The sequence below is a fragment of the Cherax quadricarinatus genome, chromosome 33, assembly GCF_038502225.1.
Source record: "Cherax quadricarinatus isolate ZL_2023a chromosome 33, ASM3850222v1, whole genome shotgun sequence".
Classification (NCBI taxonomy): domain Eukaryota; kingdom Metazoa; phylum Arthropoda; class Malacostraca; order Decapoda; family Parastacidae; genus Cherax; species Cherax quadricarinatus.
In genome coordinates, this window is record NC_091324.1 from 13,490,915 (window position 1) to 13,505,700 (window position 14,786).

The 14,786-nt window shown below is 39.8% G+C and overlaps 1 protein-coding gene across 3 annotated transcripts in view; it reads left to right on the plus strand.

Moving 5' to 3' along the window:
* Nucleotides 1–14,393, plus strand: part of LOC128693916 (probable serine carboxypeptidase CPVL) — an 80,477-nt gene extending 66,084 nt beyond the window's left edge. For 2 of the 3 annotated variants that reach the window (XM_070090830.1, XM_070090829.1), the window contains exons 9-10: nt 7,732–7,878; nt 13,723–14,167. In XM_070090830.1, coding sequence (XP_069946931.1) covers nt 7,732–7,878; nt 13,723–14,019 — 444 coding nt within the window. In that variant the 3' untranslated portion in view covers nt 14,020–14,167. Of the gene's footprint in view, nt 1–7,731; nt 7,879–13,722 lie in introns of all 3 variants that reach the window. The other variant, XM_053783807.2, reaches the window with a different exon arrangement.
* Nucleotides 14,394–14,786: the final 393 nt, after the last annotated feature.

Consider the following 14,786-nt stretch of genomic DNA (forward strand, 5'->3'; position numbering starts at 1 on the left):
TTTCAAACTCAGTTTCATACATCACCCTTAAAAAAAAAGAATGTAAAGATAAGCCCATATACAGTACTGTACGTATACTGCTATGTCTCCTGCAGTGCTAGAATGTAAAATACCGATGTTAGCCCCATATGTACTGTAATTTATGCAAGCCCATTTTCTTTGGTATACTGCAAGTCATGCAACCACGTTTTCTTTGGTATATGTACGATAAATCTACAGTAATAATATACTGTAAATATATGGTAATCATTTTTAATTATTATTAACACATCGGCCGATTCCCACCAAGGCAAGGTGGCCTGACAAAGAAAAACTTTCATCATTCACTCTACTGTCTTGCCAGAGGGGTGCTGTACACTACAGTTATAAAACTACAACATTAACACCCCTCCTTCAAGAGTGCAGACACTGTACTTCCCATCACCAGGACTCAAGTCCAGCCTGCCGGTTTCCCTGAATCCCTTCATAAATGTTACTTTGCTCACACTCCTACAGCACGTCAAGTATTGAAAGCCATTTGTCTCCATTCACTCCTATCAAATACGCTCATGCACGCTTGCTGGAAGTCCAAGCCCCTCGCACACAAAACCTCCTTTACCCCCTCCCTCCAACCCTTCATAGGCCGACCCCTACCCCGCCTTCCCTCCACTACAGATTTATACACTCTCGAAGACATTCTGTTTTGTTCCATTCTCTCTACATGTCCGAACCACCTCAACAACCCCTCCTCAGCCCTCTGGATAATAGTTTTGATAATCACACACCTTCTCCTAATTTCCAAACTACGAATTCTCTGCATTATATTCACACCACACATTGCCCTCAGATATGACATCTCCACTGCCTCCAGCCTTCCTCGTTGCAACATTCATCACCCATGCTTCACACCCGTACAAGAGTGTTGGTACAACTATACTCTCATACATTCCCCTTTTTGCTTCCAGAGACAGAGTTCTTTGTCTCCACGGACTCCTAAGTGCACCATTCACCCTTTTCCCCTCATCAGTTCTGTGATTCACCTCATCCTTCATAGACCCATCTGCTGACACATCCACTCCTAAATATCTGAATACATTCACCTCCTCCAGTATTTCGCCACCTAATCTTTTTGTTATCCTCATAACCTTACTCTTTCCTATATTCACTTTTAATTTCCTTCTTTTACATACCCTACCAAATTCATCCACCAACCTCTGCAACTTCTCTTCAGAATCTCATAAAAGCACTGTATCATCAGCAAAGAGCAACTGTGACAACTCCCACTTTGTGGTTGATTCTTTATCTTTTAACTCCCCACCTCTTGCTAAGACCCTAGCATTCACTTCTCTTGCAACCCCGTCTTTAAATATATTGAACAAGCACGGTGACATCACACATCCTTGTCTAAGGCCTACTTTTACTGGGAAATAATCTCCCTCTCTCCTACATAGTCTAACCTGAGCCTCACTATCCTCGTAAAAACTCTTCACTGCTTTCAGTAACCTACCTCCTATACCTGTAACATTTGCCACATTGCATCCCTATCCACCCTATCATATGCCTTTTCTAAATCCATAAATGCCACAAAAACCTCTTTACCCTTATCTAAATACTGTTCACCTATATGTTTCACTGTAAACACTTGGTCTACACACTCCCTACCTTTCCTAAAGCCTCCTTGTTCATCTGCTATCCTATTCTCTGTCTTACTCTTAATTCTTTCAATAATAACTCTACCATACACTTTACCAGGTATACTCAACAGACTTCTTCTTTCTTTCCACAAACTTGCCGTATCCTACCAAGGCAGGGTGGCCCAAAAAGAAAAACGAAAGTTTCTCTTTTTAAATTTAGTAATTTATACAGGAGAAGGGGTTACTAGCCCCTTGCTCCCGGCATTTTAGTCACCACTAAAACACGCATGGCTTAAGGAGGAAGAATTCTGTTCCACTTCCCCATGGAGATAAGAGGAAATAAACAAGAACAAGAACTAGAAAGAAAATAGAAGAAAACCCAGAGGGGTGTGTGTATATTTGCTTGTACATGTATGTGTAGTGTGACCTAAGTGTAAGTAGAAGTAGCAAGACGTACATGAAATCTTGCATGTTTATGAGACAGACAAAAGACACCATCAATCCTACCATCATGTAAAACAATTACAGGCTTTCGTTTTACACTCGCTTGGCAGGACGGTAGTACCTCCCTGGGCAGTTGCTGTTTACCACCCTACTACCTAAGACTCGACAGACTTATTCCCCTATAATTTTTGCACTCTTTGATCCCTTTTGCCTTTATACAAAGGAACTATGCATGCTCTCTGCCAATCCCTAGGTACCTTACCCTCTTCCATACATTTATTAAATAATAGCACCAACCAATATATCCCCACCTGCTTTTAACATTTCTGTCTTTATCCCATCAATCCCAGCTGCCTTACCCCCTTTCATTCTACCCACTGCCTCACGAACTTCCCCCACACTCACAACTGGCTCTTCCTCACTCCTACAAGAAGTTATTCCTCCTTGCCCTATACACGAAATCACAGCTTCCCTATCTTCATCAACATTTAACAGATCCTCAAAATATTCCTGATACCTTTAACTCTTCATTTAATAACTCTCCTCTCCTATTTTTAACTGTCATATCCATTTGTTCCATAGGCTTCCTCAACTTATTAATCTCACTCCAAAACTTTTTCTTATTTTCAACGAAATTTGTTGATAACATCTCGCCCAATCTCTTAACCTCTCTTTTTCTCTCCATATACTCTTCCCTCCTTGTATCACTTCTACATTGTAAAAACCTCTCATATGCTAACTTTTTCTCCTTTACTACTCTCTTTACATCATCATTCCACCAATCACTCTTCTTCCCTCCCACAGAAACTTTCCTGTAACCACAAACTTCTGCTGAACAGTCTAACACTACATTCTTAAACCTACCCCATACATCTTCGACCCCATTGCCTATACTCTCACTAGCCCATCTGTCCTCCAATAGTTGTTTATATCTTACCCTAACTGCCTCCTCTTTTAGTTTATACACCTTCACCTCTCTCTTACTTGCTACTTCTGTTTTCCATGTATCCCATCTACCTTTTACTCTCACTGCAGCTACAACTAGAAAGGGATCTAATATATCTGTGGCCCCTCTATAAACATGTACATCCTGAAGTCTACTCAACAGTCTTTTATCTACCAATACATAGTCCAACAAACTACTGTCATTACGCCCTACATCATATCTTGTATACTTATTTATCCTCTTTTTCTTAACCCTTTCAGTGTCGACAGGCCCTTTTCCAGACTTGTTCTCAGGGTCGACAAATTTAAAAAAAAAAAAAATTTCTAATGAAAAGATAGAGAATCTTTTCCCGATCATAATGACGCCAAAAGTATGAAATTTGATGGAAAACTTACGGAATTATGCTCTCACGAAGTTAGCGGTCTTGACGATGTTTACGCATCGGCGATTTTGTCCACTTTGAGCCCTATTTTTGGCCAATTCCAGTGTACTAGTTGACAAAAATCATAACCATTTCACTAGAACTCCATTTTTTCTATCGAATGAGTACAAGAAACCACCCATTTACCGATTTCAACTATCCAATAAAGTGGTCAGAATTTAGCAATTTTGCCAATTTCACACAAATTTCAATAGATGCCAGTTTCCAAATAGGGTCCAGAATAAACAAGAAAGACATTCCTGGGACTAAAATAACATTTCCTCTGTGCATTAGTCACGTCCCCATGCCCCTCTTACATTCTTTTGCTTTCCACTTTGAATTTTTATTCTCACAAAAAAATAGAAAATTTACTGTTATGCAGACTACTGCATTAGTGTAGAAATGGTATAAATAATATCAGCGCACTTGTGAAAGAATATTAGACTCACCAGTTGATGTGTATTGGACGCATAGCATGATTTGTTTACTTTTGAACTTTGGCAAAAATCGAAGATTTCTGCTACTTTGAGCTCAATTTCAAGGTACTTTTCATTGTAAAAACCAATCAAAATCGTCTCAATTTCTGTAATATGTCTTTCATTCTATAAAATGAGACCAGGAAAACTAGAATACTATCATAAATACCATACAAAAATACAGTGCAAAGTTGCTGTTTTAAACCAAAAACACTCAGTTTTTTCTCTCATTACGTACTGTGTGCTACAGGATTTTTTTTATACTGCGCACACTGACCACAATGACCCATTCTTTCATGTGTAGGCCTACCAGCTTTCTCTCGCTAGATTTGAGGGCGCTAGAATTAAGGCGTACTAGTACGTCAAAAACCCTGGTGCGTCAGCTGTACTAGTACGTCAGAAACCCTGAAAGGGTTAAAATACGTATTACTTATAACTAAACCCCTTTCTATACAAAATTCAATCAAAGGGCTCCCATTATCATTTACACCTGGCATCTCAAACTTATCTACCACACCCTCTCTAAATGTTTTTCCTACTTTAGCATTTAGGTCCCCTACCACAATTACTCTCTCACTTGATTCAAAGCTTCCTATACATTCGCTTAACATCTCCTAAAATCTCTCTCTCTCTCTCTCTCTCTCCTCTACACTCCTCTCTTCTCCAGGTGCGTACATGCTTGTTATGACCCACTTTTCACATCCGACCCTTATTTTAATCCACATAATCCTTGAATTTACACATTTATATTCCCTCTTCTCCTTCCATAACTGGCCCTTCAACATTATTGCTACCCCTTCCTTAGCTCTAACTCTCTCAGCTACTCCTGACTTAATCCTATTTATTTCTCCCCACTGAAACTCGCCTACCCCCTTCAGCTTTGTTTCGCTTAGGGCCAGTACATCCAACTTCCTTTCATTCATAACATCAGCAATCATCTTTCTTATCATCCGCACTACATCCACGCACATTCAAGCATCCCAGTTTTATAAAGTTTTTCTTCTGATTTTTAGTAAATATGTACAGGAGAGTTTACCTGGAGTTTACCTGGAGAGAGTTCCGGGGGTCAACGCCCCCGCGGCCCGGTCTGTGACCAGGCCTCCTGGTGGATCAGAGCCTGATCAACCAGGCTGTTGCTACTGGCTGCACGCAAACCAACGTACGAGCCACAGCCCGGCTGGTCAGGAACCGACTTTAGGTGCTTGTCCAGTGCCAGCTTGAAGACTGCCAAGGGTCTGTTGGTAATCCCCCTTATGTATGCTGGGAGGCAGTTGAACAGTCTCGGGCCCCTGACACTTATTGTATGGTCTCTTAACGTGCTAGTGACACCCCTGCTTTTCATTTGGGGGATGGGGTTACTAGCCCATTGCTCCCGGCATTTTAGTCGCCTCATACAACACGCATGGCTTACGGAGGAAGGATTTTTTCCACTTCCCCATGGACAATAGAGAGAGAGAAAGAAAAAACAAGAACAAGAGCTATTAAGAAAAACAAGAAAAAACCCTAGATGTGTGTATCTTTCTTTTAACACACTGGCAGTATCCCACCAAGGCAGGGTGGCCCAAAAAGAAAAACGAAAGTTTCTCATTTTAAAGTTAGTAATTTATACAGGAGAAGGGGTTACTAGCCCCTTGCTCCCGGCATTTTAGTCGCCTCTTACAACACGTATGGCTTACGGAGGAAGAATTCTGTTTCACTTCCCCATGGAGATAAAAGGAAATGAACAAGAACTAGAAAGAAAATAGAAGAAAACCCAGAGGTGTGTGTGTATATATGCTTGTACATGTATGTGTAGTGTGACCTAAGTGTAAGTAGAAGTAGCAAGATATACCTGTTATGCAGCGTGTTTGTGAAACAGAAAAGAGACACCAGCAATCCTACTATCGTGTAAAAGAGTTACAGGTTCCTGTTTCACAGTCCCCTGGCAGGACGGTAGTACCTCCCTGGTTGCTGTCTACCAACCAACGGTAAGACATGTAATTATTATTTTTTTTTTATTATCACACTGGCCGATTCCCACCAAGGCAGGCTGGCCCGAAAAAGAAAAACTTTCACCATCATTCACTCCATCACTGTCTTGCCAGAAGGGTGCTTTACACTACAGTTTTTAAACTGCAACATTAACACCCCTCCTTCAGAGTGCAGGCACTGTACTTCCCATCTCCAGGACTCAAGTCCGGCCTGCCGGTTTCCCTGAACCCCTTCATAAATGTTACTTTGCTCACACTCCAACAGCACGTCAAGTATTAAAAACCATTTGTCTCCATTGTCTCCATGTAATATATAGTAAATATTCGGTAATAATATACGTCACAGGCCAGCAGCCAATCAGCAGCAAGGAGAAATGAATAATGCTTTCGGATTGGGTACAGGGGAACTTCACCATCCCAAGCCGCGTTTTCCTCTAAGGTCACTTTGTGTTCTCTCTACAGCACAAAAAATTTATTCAGTATTATATTTTATATGGAAATTTTGCTGAATTTACATTAATATTTTTGTTACAAAATTATTAAATTATATTTTTTCTTAACATTTAGTGATAAAATGCATAAAAAAATAATATATTGCCAGGAAAAAAAAAAAATTCCGTGAATTTGTGGGGATTTCCATTAACAATTTATTAGTTAGGTTCTAAGGAAAAATCTGTGAATTCTGAACGGCAAATTGATGAAGGGGTTACTAGCCCCTTGCTCCCAGCATTTTAGTCGCCTCTTATGACATGTGTGGCTTATGGAGGAAGAATTCTGTTTCACTTCCCCGTGGAGATAATGGGGAATAAACAAGAACAACAACTAATAAGGAAACAGAAGGAAACCCAGAGGGGAGTGTGTATATAAAAAAATATAATTATATAAATGTAAAACAATCAGACATGAAATTTTCCTAATTGAAGCAAATAATGAAAAATAAAATACATATATTAATTTCATTAAGTGAAGCTTAATATACATATATGTACAGATGGTCTTCTGATATGTTAATGGATGTGGCGAGTAGCTCTCAGGATTCACGATGTGTGAACAAGAAGGCTTTGTGAGACGGGGTAGTTGCTGGTAGACATGACTCTGGTATAACCTCAGCCCTAAACGGACAGAATCAGTGCCAACAGTTATTTCACCGATGGAAGATGCTGGCTTTGCGTACTCAATGTTGGTTGGCTGATGGGCTTTGAAACCAACAGATAACAATTACTAAGGGTGAAGAGACACTGCTGTGTTCATTTAAAGATGAGGATAAATTTCTGATGTTTTGCATAAATCAAGCTGCCCACCTTGTGTTGCTGATGTCAAGTGACCCAATTCAATCAACAAGGCTAAAAGAGCAGTAATAACAAAGTTAAAAACCCAGACAAGCAGTGATTCACATGATAAGCAGAAGGCCTTTAAAAGAAATGGTGAGATTAAGAAAAATTATGTGAAAATTCATTAGTCAAATCAAGTCTGGTTACATTAGCAAAAACAAAAACCAACACCCAAAATATGAAAAAAAATGAGTGGGAAACCATACAGACTTCATGGGAGCAGGAAGGCAAGTAATGTCCAATATGCCAGGAGGGTCCCATGTTAACTCCAACCAGGTGGAAAAGGAATGAAGAGGGGGGGGGGGGTTAGAGAGGTAACAATGCACGTCCAATACCCAACAAGCATTCAACCATTTATACTACCTCCACCATTCATTCATGCTTCCACTCTGATCTAACAAACTTTTCCTTCACAGTCATTTATTATGTAGTAGGTTGAAAAATGAATTTTAATATGCTTGGTTAGGTGATGGTGCATGCTGTGGTGCTGGTCTAATACATATTGCAAATAAAAAAAGAATTGTGTGCAGGATATGCAGTATTGGACACAATATATCAACAAGACCAATGTACGTAAAGAGATCCACGTTGGAAACTTGACGTTCAATGATGGCTCAGAGGTTGAGATGCATCTAGAAGAAGATTTCATGCAGAGTGTCAAACCTTGGATTGAAGAGGTATGTTTTATATTTCATTTATGGAGTCATAAGCTTTTATATTATTGTCTCTACCTCCAGTCCCATATGAAAATTGTATTCATTCACAGCTAACTCACCAATTGGACATAAATCTTTCAACCATGTTTAAGTCTATCCTGGACTATTATTATTTAGTACTGAGAGAGTAGAGTGTAAGCCAAAAGTCAGGGCAGGTGAAGGAGAAAGCTAAGGTCATTTAAGTCGTGAGTGTTTTGAAAATAATGAAAAAAACCTTCTCCACTTGAGGGTATGAAAATGTAGATTAATTCATTGTTAAAATAAGTTATCATTATTTTCTCAGTACACTAACTTTATACACATTCATAAATGCTAACAGAGACCTGGCCAGAGATGAAATTTAGCAACTGTAATTTAATGAACCTAGTACCTGGGTAAACACCCATTTAAAACTGTTGCAATTTATTATACTAATTAGATGTAGTGTAAAAATATTACAAGTCACAATCCAACTTTGAGAATATGTATTTATACAATTTGCTACCAGTGGACCCCCGCCTTACGAATGCATCACGTTATGTTAAATCCGCCATACGAAGCATTTGAACGCAAAAAATTTGCCTCGCCTTATGTGATTCGTCCGGGACGCGTCCCACGTGTGGCTTCAGCTGCCCCGTGGGTGCCAGTGTTTACAAGCCAGTCAGTGCGGTCGCATCTAAGCATACATTCGGTACATTTCATATTATTACAGTGTTTTTAGTGCTTGTAACTGCAAAATAAGTCACCATGGGCCCCAAGAAGCTTCTAGTGCCAACCCTGTGGTAAAAAGGCTGAAAATTACTATGGAAATGAAGAGAGAGATAATTGCTAAGTACGAAAGTGGACTGTGTGTCTCGGAGCTGGCCAGGTTGTATACCAAACCCCAATCAACCATCGCTACTATCTTGGCCAACAAAACGGCAGTCAAGGAAGCTGTTCTTGCAAAAGGTGCAAGTTTGTTTTCGAAACAGAGATCGCGAGTGATAAATGTTGAGAGACTGTTATTGGTGTGGATAAACGAAAAACAGATAGCAGGAGATAGCATCTCTCAAGCGATCATATGTGAAAAGGCTAGGAAGTTGCATGATGATTTAATTAGAAAATGCCTGCAACTATTGGTGATGTGAGTGAATTTAAGGCCAGCAAAGGTTGGTTTGAGAGATTTAAGAATGGTAGTGGCATATATAGTGTGATAAGGCATGGTGAGGCTGCCAGTTTGGACCAAAAAGCGGCTGAAAAATATGTAAAGGAATTCAAGGAGTACATAGACAGTGAAGAATTGAAACCTGAACAAGTGTTTAATTGCGACGAAACAGGCCTGTTTTGGAAGAAATTGCCAAGCAGGACCTACATTACTCAGGAGGAAAAGGCACTCCCAGGACATAAGCCTATGAAAGACAGGCTTACTCTTTTGATGTGTGCTAATGCTAGTGGTGATTGCAAAGTGAAGCCTTTATTGGTGTATCACTCTGAAACTCCCAAAGCATTCAGGCAAAACAATGTCCTCAAGGCTAATTTGTGTGTGCTGTGGAGGGCAAACAGTAAGGCATGGGTCACTAGGGACTTTTTCTATGACTGGTTACACCATACATTTGCCCCCACTGTGAAAAATTACCTAATGGAAAAGAAATTGGACCTTAAGTGCCTCCTGGTATTATACAATGCTCCTGGTCATCCTTCAGACTTGGCAGAGCGACTTTCTGGGGACATGAGCTTCATTAAGGTCAAGTTTTCTCTTCCTAATGCCACTCCTCTCCTGCAACCCATGGACCAGCAGGTCATTTCAAACTTCAAAAAACTCTACACAAAAGCTATGTTTCAAAAGTGCTTTGAAGTGACCTCAGACACTCAATTGACTCTAAGAGAGTTTTGGAAAGATCACTTTAGTATCCTCAGTTGTGTAAACCTTATAGGTAAGGCTTGGGAGGGAGTGACTAAGAGGACCTTAAATCCTGCTTGGAAGAAACTGTGGCCACAATGTGTAGAAGAAAGGGATTTTGAAGGGTTTGGGGCTAACCCTGAGAAGCATATGCCAGTTGTGGAATCTATTGTGGCATTGGGGAAGTCCTTGGGGTTGGAGGTTAGTGGGGAGGATGTGGAAGAGTTGGTGTAGGAGGACAATGAAGAACTAACCACTGATGAGCTGCAAGATCATCTTAAACAGCAAGAGGCCAGACCTTAGGAAACTGCTTCAGAGTAGGGGAGAGAGAAATTGTGGAAGTTGCCTACTTCAAAGATTAAGGAAATGTGTGCAAAGTGGGTTGAACTGCAAACCTTTACGGATGAAAATCACCCTGACACAGCTACTGCAAGCCATGTTGGCAACCTGTACAATGACAATGTTATGGGCCATTTTAGGAAAGTCTTAAAGGAACGGGAGGTACAGAGCTCTATGGACAGATTTGTTGTGTGACAGAGGTCCAGTGACTCTCAAGCTGGTCCTAGTGGCATTAAAAGGAGGAGGGAAGTAACCCCAGAAAAGGACTTGCTACCTCAAGTCATAATGGAAGGGGATTCCCCTTCTAAACAATAACTTCCACACACTCCCCTCCTCCCATCCCATCAATCATCACCAGATCTTCAATAAAGGTAAGTGTCATTCATGTATTCTATTCTTAGTAGAGTAGTAATTGTGCATGTCTTCTTCAGTTTGTGTGTATTAAAATTAATATTTCGTGTGGTAAAAATTTTTTTTTTTCATACTTTGGGGTGTCAGGAATGGATTAACCCAGGGTCCAGAGGCCAAATTTCAAAGTGCGCACTAGTGTCCAAGAATTTAAAAATTTTTTTTTATTTTTTCTTGTGAAATGGTAGAGAATCTTTTTCTGAAGGTAATGAAACAAAACGTACGAAATTTGATGGAAAATTGATGAAGTTATGCTCTCGCGAATTTTGATGTGTCAGCGATATTTGCGAATCGGCGATTTTGCCGACTTTGACTCCCATTTTAGGCCACTTACATTATTCCAGTCGACCAAATTCTTAGCCATTTCACTAGTATTACTTCTATCGATTGAGCACAATAAATCGCCCAGTCAACTGTTTCAACTACAAAATAAAGTGATCGGAAATTGGTAATTTGGCCAGTTTAATGCAAAGTTCAAAATATTCCAATTTCAAAATAGGGGCCAGAATAAACAGTGCATTCCTGGCACTAAACTAACATTTCCTCGGTTCATTAGTTATGTTTTCAGGCTTTTCAAATGAATTCCATTTTTATTTTTTATTCACATAATGAATTTTTGTTCAAACCAAAAAATAGAAGATTTACTGTTATGCAATATTGTAATAATTTTATAAATATCATCACCACATTTTATTATTTTATTAGCACACTGCGATTCCCACCAAGGCAGGGTGGCCCGAAAAAGAAAAACTTTCACCATCATTCACTCCATCACTGTCTTGCCAGAAGGGTGCTTTACACTACAGTTTTTTAAACTGCAACATTAACACCCGTCCTTCAGAGTGCAGGCACTGTACTTCCCATCTCCAGGACTCAAGTCCAGCCTGCCGGTTTCCCTGAATCCCTTTATAAATGTTACTTTGCTCACACTCCAACAGCACGTCAAGTATTAAAAACCATTTGTCTCCATTCACTCCTGTCAAACACGCTCACGCATGCCCGCTGGAAGTCCAAGCCCCTCGCACACAAAACCTCCTTTACTCCCCCCCTCCAACCTTTCTTAGGCCGACCCCTACCCCGCCTTCCTTCCACTACAGACTGATACACTTTTGAAGTCATTCTGTTTCGCTCCATTCTCTCTACATGTCCGAACCACCTCAACAACCCTTCCTCAGCCCTCTGGACAACAGTTTTGGCAATCCCGCACCTCCTCCTAACTTCCAAACTACGAATTCTCTGCATTATATTCACACCACACATTGCCCTCAGACATGACATCTCCACTGCCTCCAGCCTTCTTGCTGCAACATTAATCACCCATGCTTCACACCCATATAAGAGCGTTGGTAAAACTATACTCTCATACATTCCCCTCTTTGCCTCCAAGGACAAAATTCTTTGTCTCCAAAGACTCCTAAGTGCACTGCTCACCCTTTTCCCCTCATCAATTCTATGATTCACCTCATCTTTCATAGACCCATCAGCTGACACGTCCACTCCCAAATACGTATCTGAATACATTCACCTCCTCCATACTCTCTCCCTCCAATCTCATATCCAATCTTTCATCACCTGATCTTTTTGTTATCCTCATAATCTTACTCTTTCCTGTATTCACTTTTAATTTTCTTCTTTTGCACACCCTACCAAATTCATCCACCAATCTCTGCAACTTCTCTTCAGAATCTCCCAAGAGCACAGTGTCATCAGCAAAGAGCAACTGTGACAACTCCCACTTTGTGTGATTCTTTGTCTTTTAACTCCACGCCTCTTGCCAAGACCCTCACATTTACTTCTCTTACTACCCCATCTATAAATATATTAAACAACCATGATGACATCACACATCCCTGTCCAAGGCCTACTTTTACTGGGAAATAATCTCCCTCTTTCCTACATACTCTAACTTGAGTCTCACTATCCTTGTAAAAACTCTTCACTGCTTTCAGTAATCTACCTCCTATACCATACACCTGTAACATCTGCCACATTGCCCCCCTATCCACCCTGTCATATGCCTTTTCCAAATCCATAAATGCCACAAAAACCTATTTAGCCTTATCTAAATACATGTACTGTTCACTTGTATGTTTCAATGTAAACACCTGGTCCACACACCCCCTACCTTTCCTAAAGCCTCCTTGTTCATCTGCTATCCTATTCTCCGTCTTACTCTTAATTCTTTCAATAATAACTCTACCATACACTTTACCAGGTGTACTCAACAGACTTATCCCCCTATAATTTTTGCACTTTCTTTTGTCCCCTTTGCCTTTATACAAAGGAACTATGCATGCTCTCTGCCAATCCCTAGGTACCTTACCCTCTTCCATACATTTATTAAATAATAGCACCAACCACTACAAAACTATATCCTCACCTGCTTTTAACATTTCTATCTTTATCCCATCAATCCCAGCTGCCTTACCCCTTCACATTTGTGAACGTATATTAGACCCACCAGCTGGCGTGTATTAGACGTGTGAGGTCATTTGTTTACTCTTGAACATCAACAAAAATTTAACATTTCCGCTACTTTGAGCTCAGTTTCAAGCCATTTCCAGTACTAAAATGAATCAAAATCATCTCTGTTTCTGTAATATATCTTCCATTCTATCAAATGAGACCAAGAAATCGCAAATACAACTATAAAAAAAATACGAAAAAACACTGTAAAGTCGCTGTTTTAATTGAAAATCACGGTCTCGTTTTTTTTTCTCTCATTTTACACTGTGTGCTGCAGGATTTGTTTTTTTGTGGTGCACACATACCACATAATGTATTCTCTCAAATCTAGGCCCAAATTTACCACTCATTGCTTATCAGAGTGAGCTGAGCTCATGGCGTAGATCTACAGTTTGGACCCTGAACGTAAAGCCGTAGATCTACGGTTTGGACCCTGAACGTAAAGCCGTACATCTATGGTTTAGACCCTGAACGTAAAGCCGTAGATCTACGGCACGGACCTTGAAAGGGTTAATTTGATTTCCATTATTTCTTATGGGGAAAATTGATTTGGCTAACAATAATTTTGGCTTACGATGAGCTCTCAGGAACGGATTAATATCGTAAGGCGGGGGTCCACTGTATATACAGAATCTTGCATACCAGAATCATTCTTTCAGGGAAAAGGATGCATAATAAACACTATTTTAATATGTCCAGTAATAGTTAAACTATGTGGTCATTTCTCTCCATAGTTGATGAATAACTACAATGTGTTGATATACAATGGCCAACTGGATGTGATCGTCGCATATACACTTACGGAGAACTTCGTCTCCTCCTTGAAGTGGAAGAATGCTGCACAGTTTCAACAGTCGCCACGTTTCGTATGGCGTGTGGGTGACAATGTGGCTGGTTATGTTAGAGAGGTTCCAGGCTTTGCTCAAGTCATGGTTCGCAATGCTGGACATATGGTTCCACATGACCAGCCACAGTGGGCCTTTGACATGATTACTCGATTTACATCTGTAAAGTCATTTGCATCTCGTTAAATATTTTTCACTTGAAAACTGGGATTAGTGAAGCTCTCATTATCCTAATCCTTTAGGTATTTTTGTATAAAGTTTTGCTGCAGAATTACAGTTTATGAAGATTTTTATGATTAATTACCATAGAATACCTGCAGGCAAAGTGGTTTGTTTTAGTATTAGCTTTGTCTCACAGCCAGCTTGGTTGGCCTTGATATTGCCTTGACTTCTCATTCAGTGCAGTTGAAGTCACTGGTGCTTGTGATTTCAACTATAATCATAGATGATGAGAGCAACTACTGCCCTTAAGATGAATCTACAGTAGGTTGTAAGCAGTTATTTTCAGTTGTATACTTTTATGTGTTCACACATTTTTATTTTATCTTTCATAATTTGAAGATGGTTGCAAAAAAGTGATGAGCCTTGCTTTTTTGGTTTTATGGTTAGTTATTAAAATTTCTAGATATTGTTTTATGGTTGTTAAAATTTCTAGATATTGTTTTATGGTTGTTGAAATTTCTAGATATTGTTTTTTGATTAGTTAAAAAGTATAGATATTGTTTTATGGTGTTAAAAATTCTAGATACAAGAATGCGAGATGATTTTTAAGACAGTTACACTGTGTTTTTTCCATTTTAAGATACAGTGGTACCTTGACTTACGAGTACCCTAACTTACGAGTTTTCCGAGTTATAAGCCATCGCTCTGTTGATTTTTTGCTTTGAGTTGTGAACCAAAATCAGAGTTACTAGCGAGCTTCAGATACGCCGCCACAAAACAAAAAACGAATG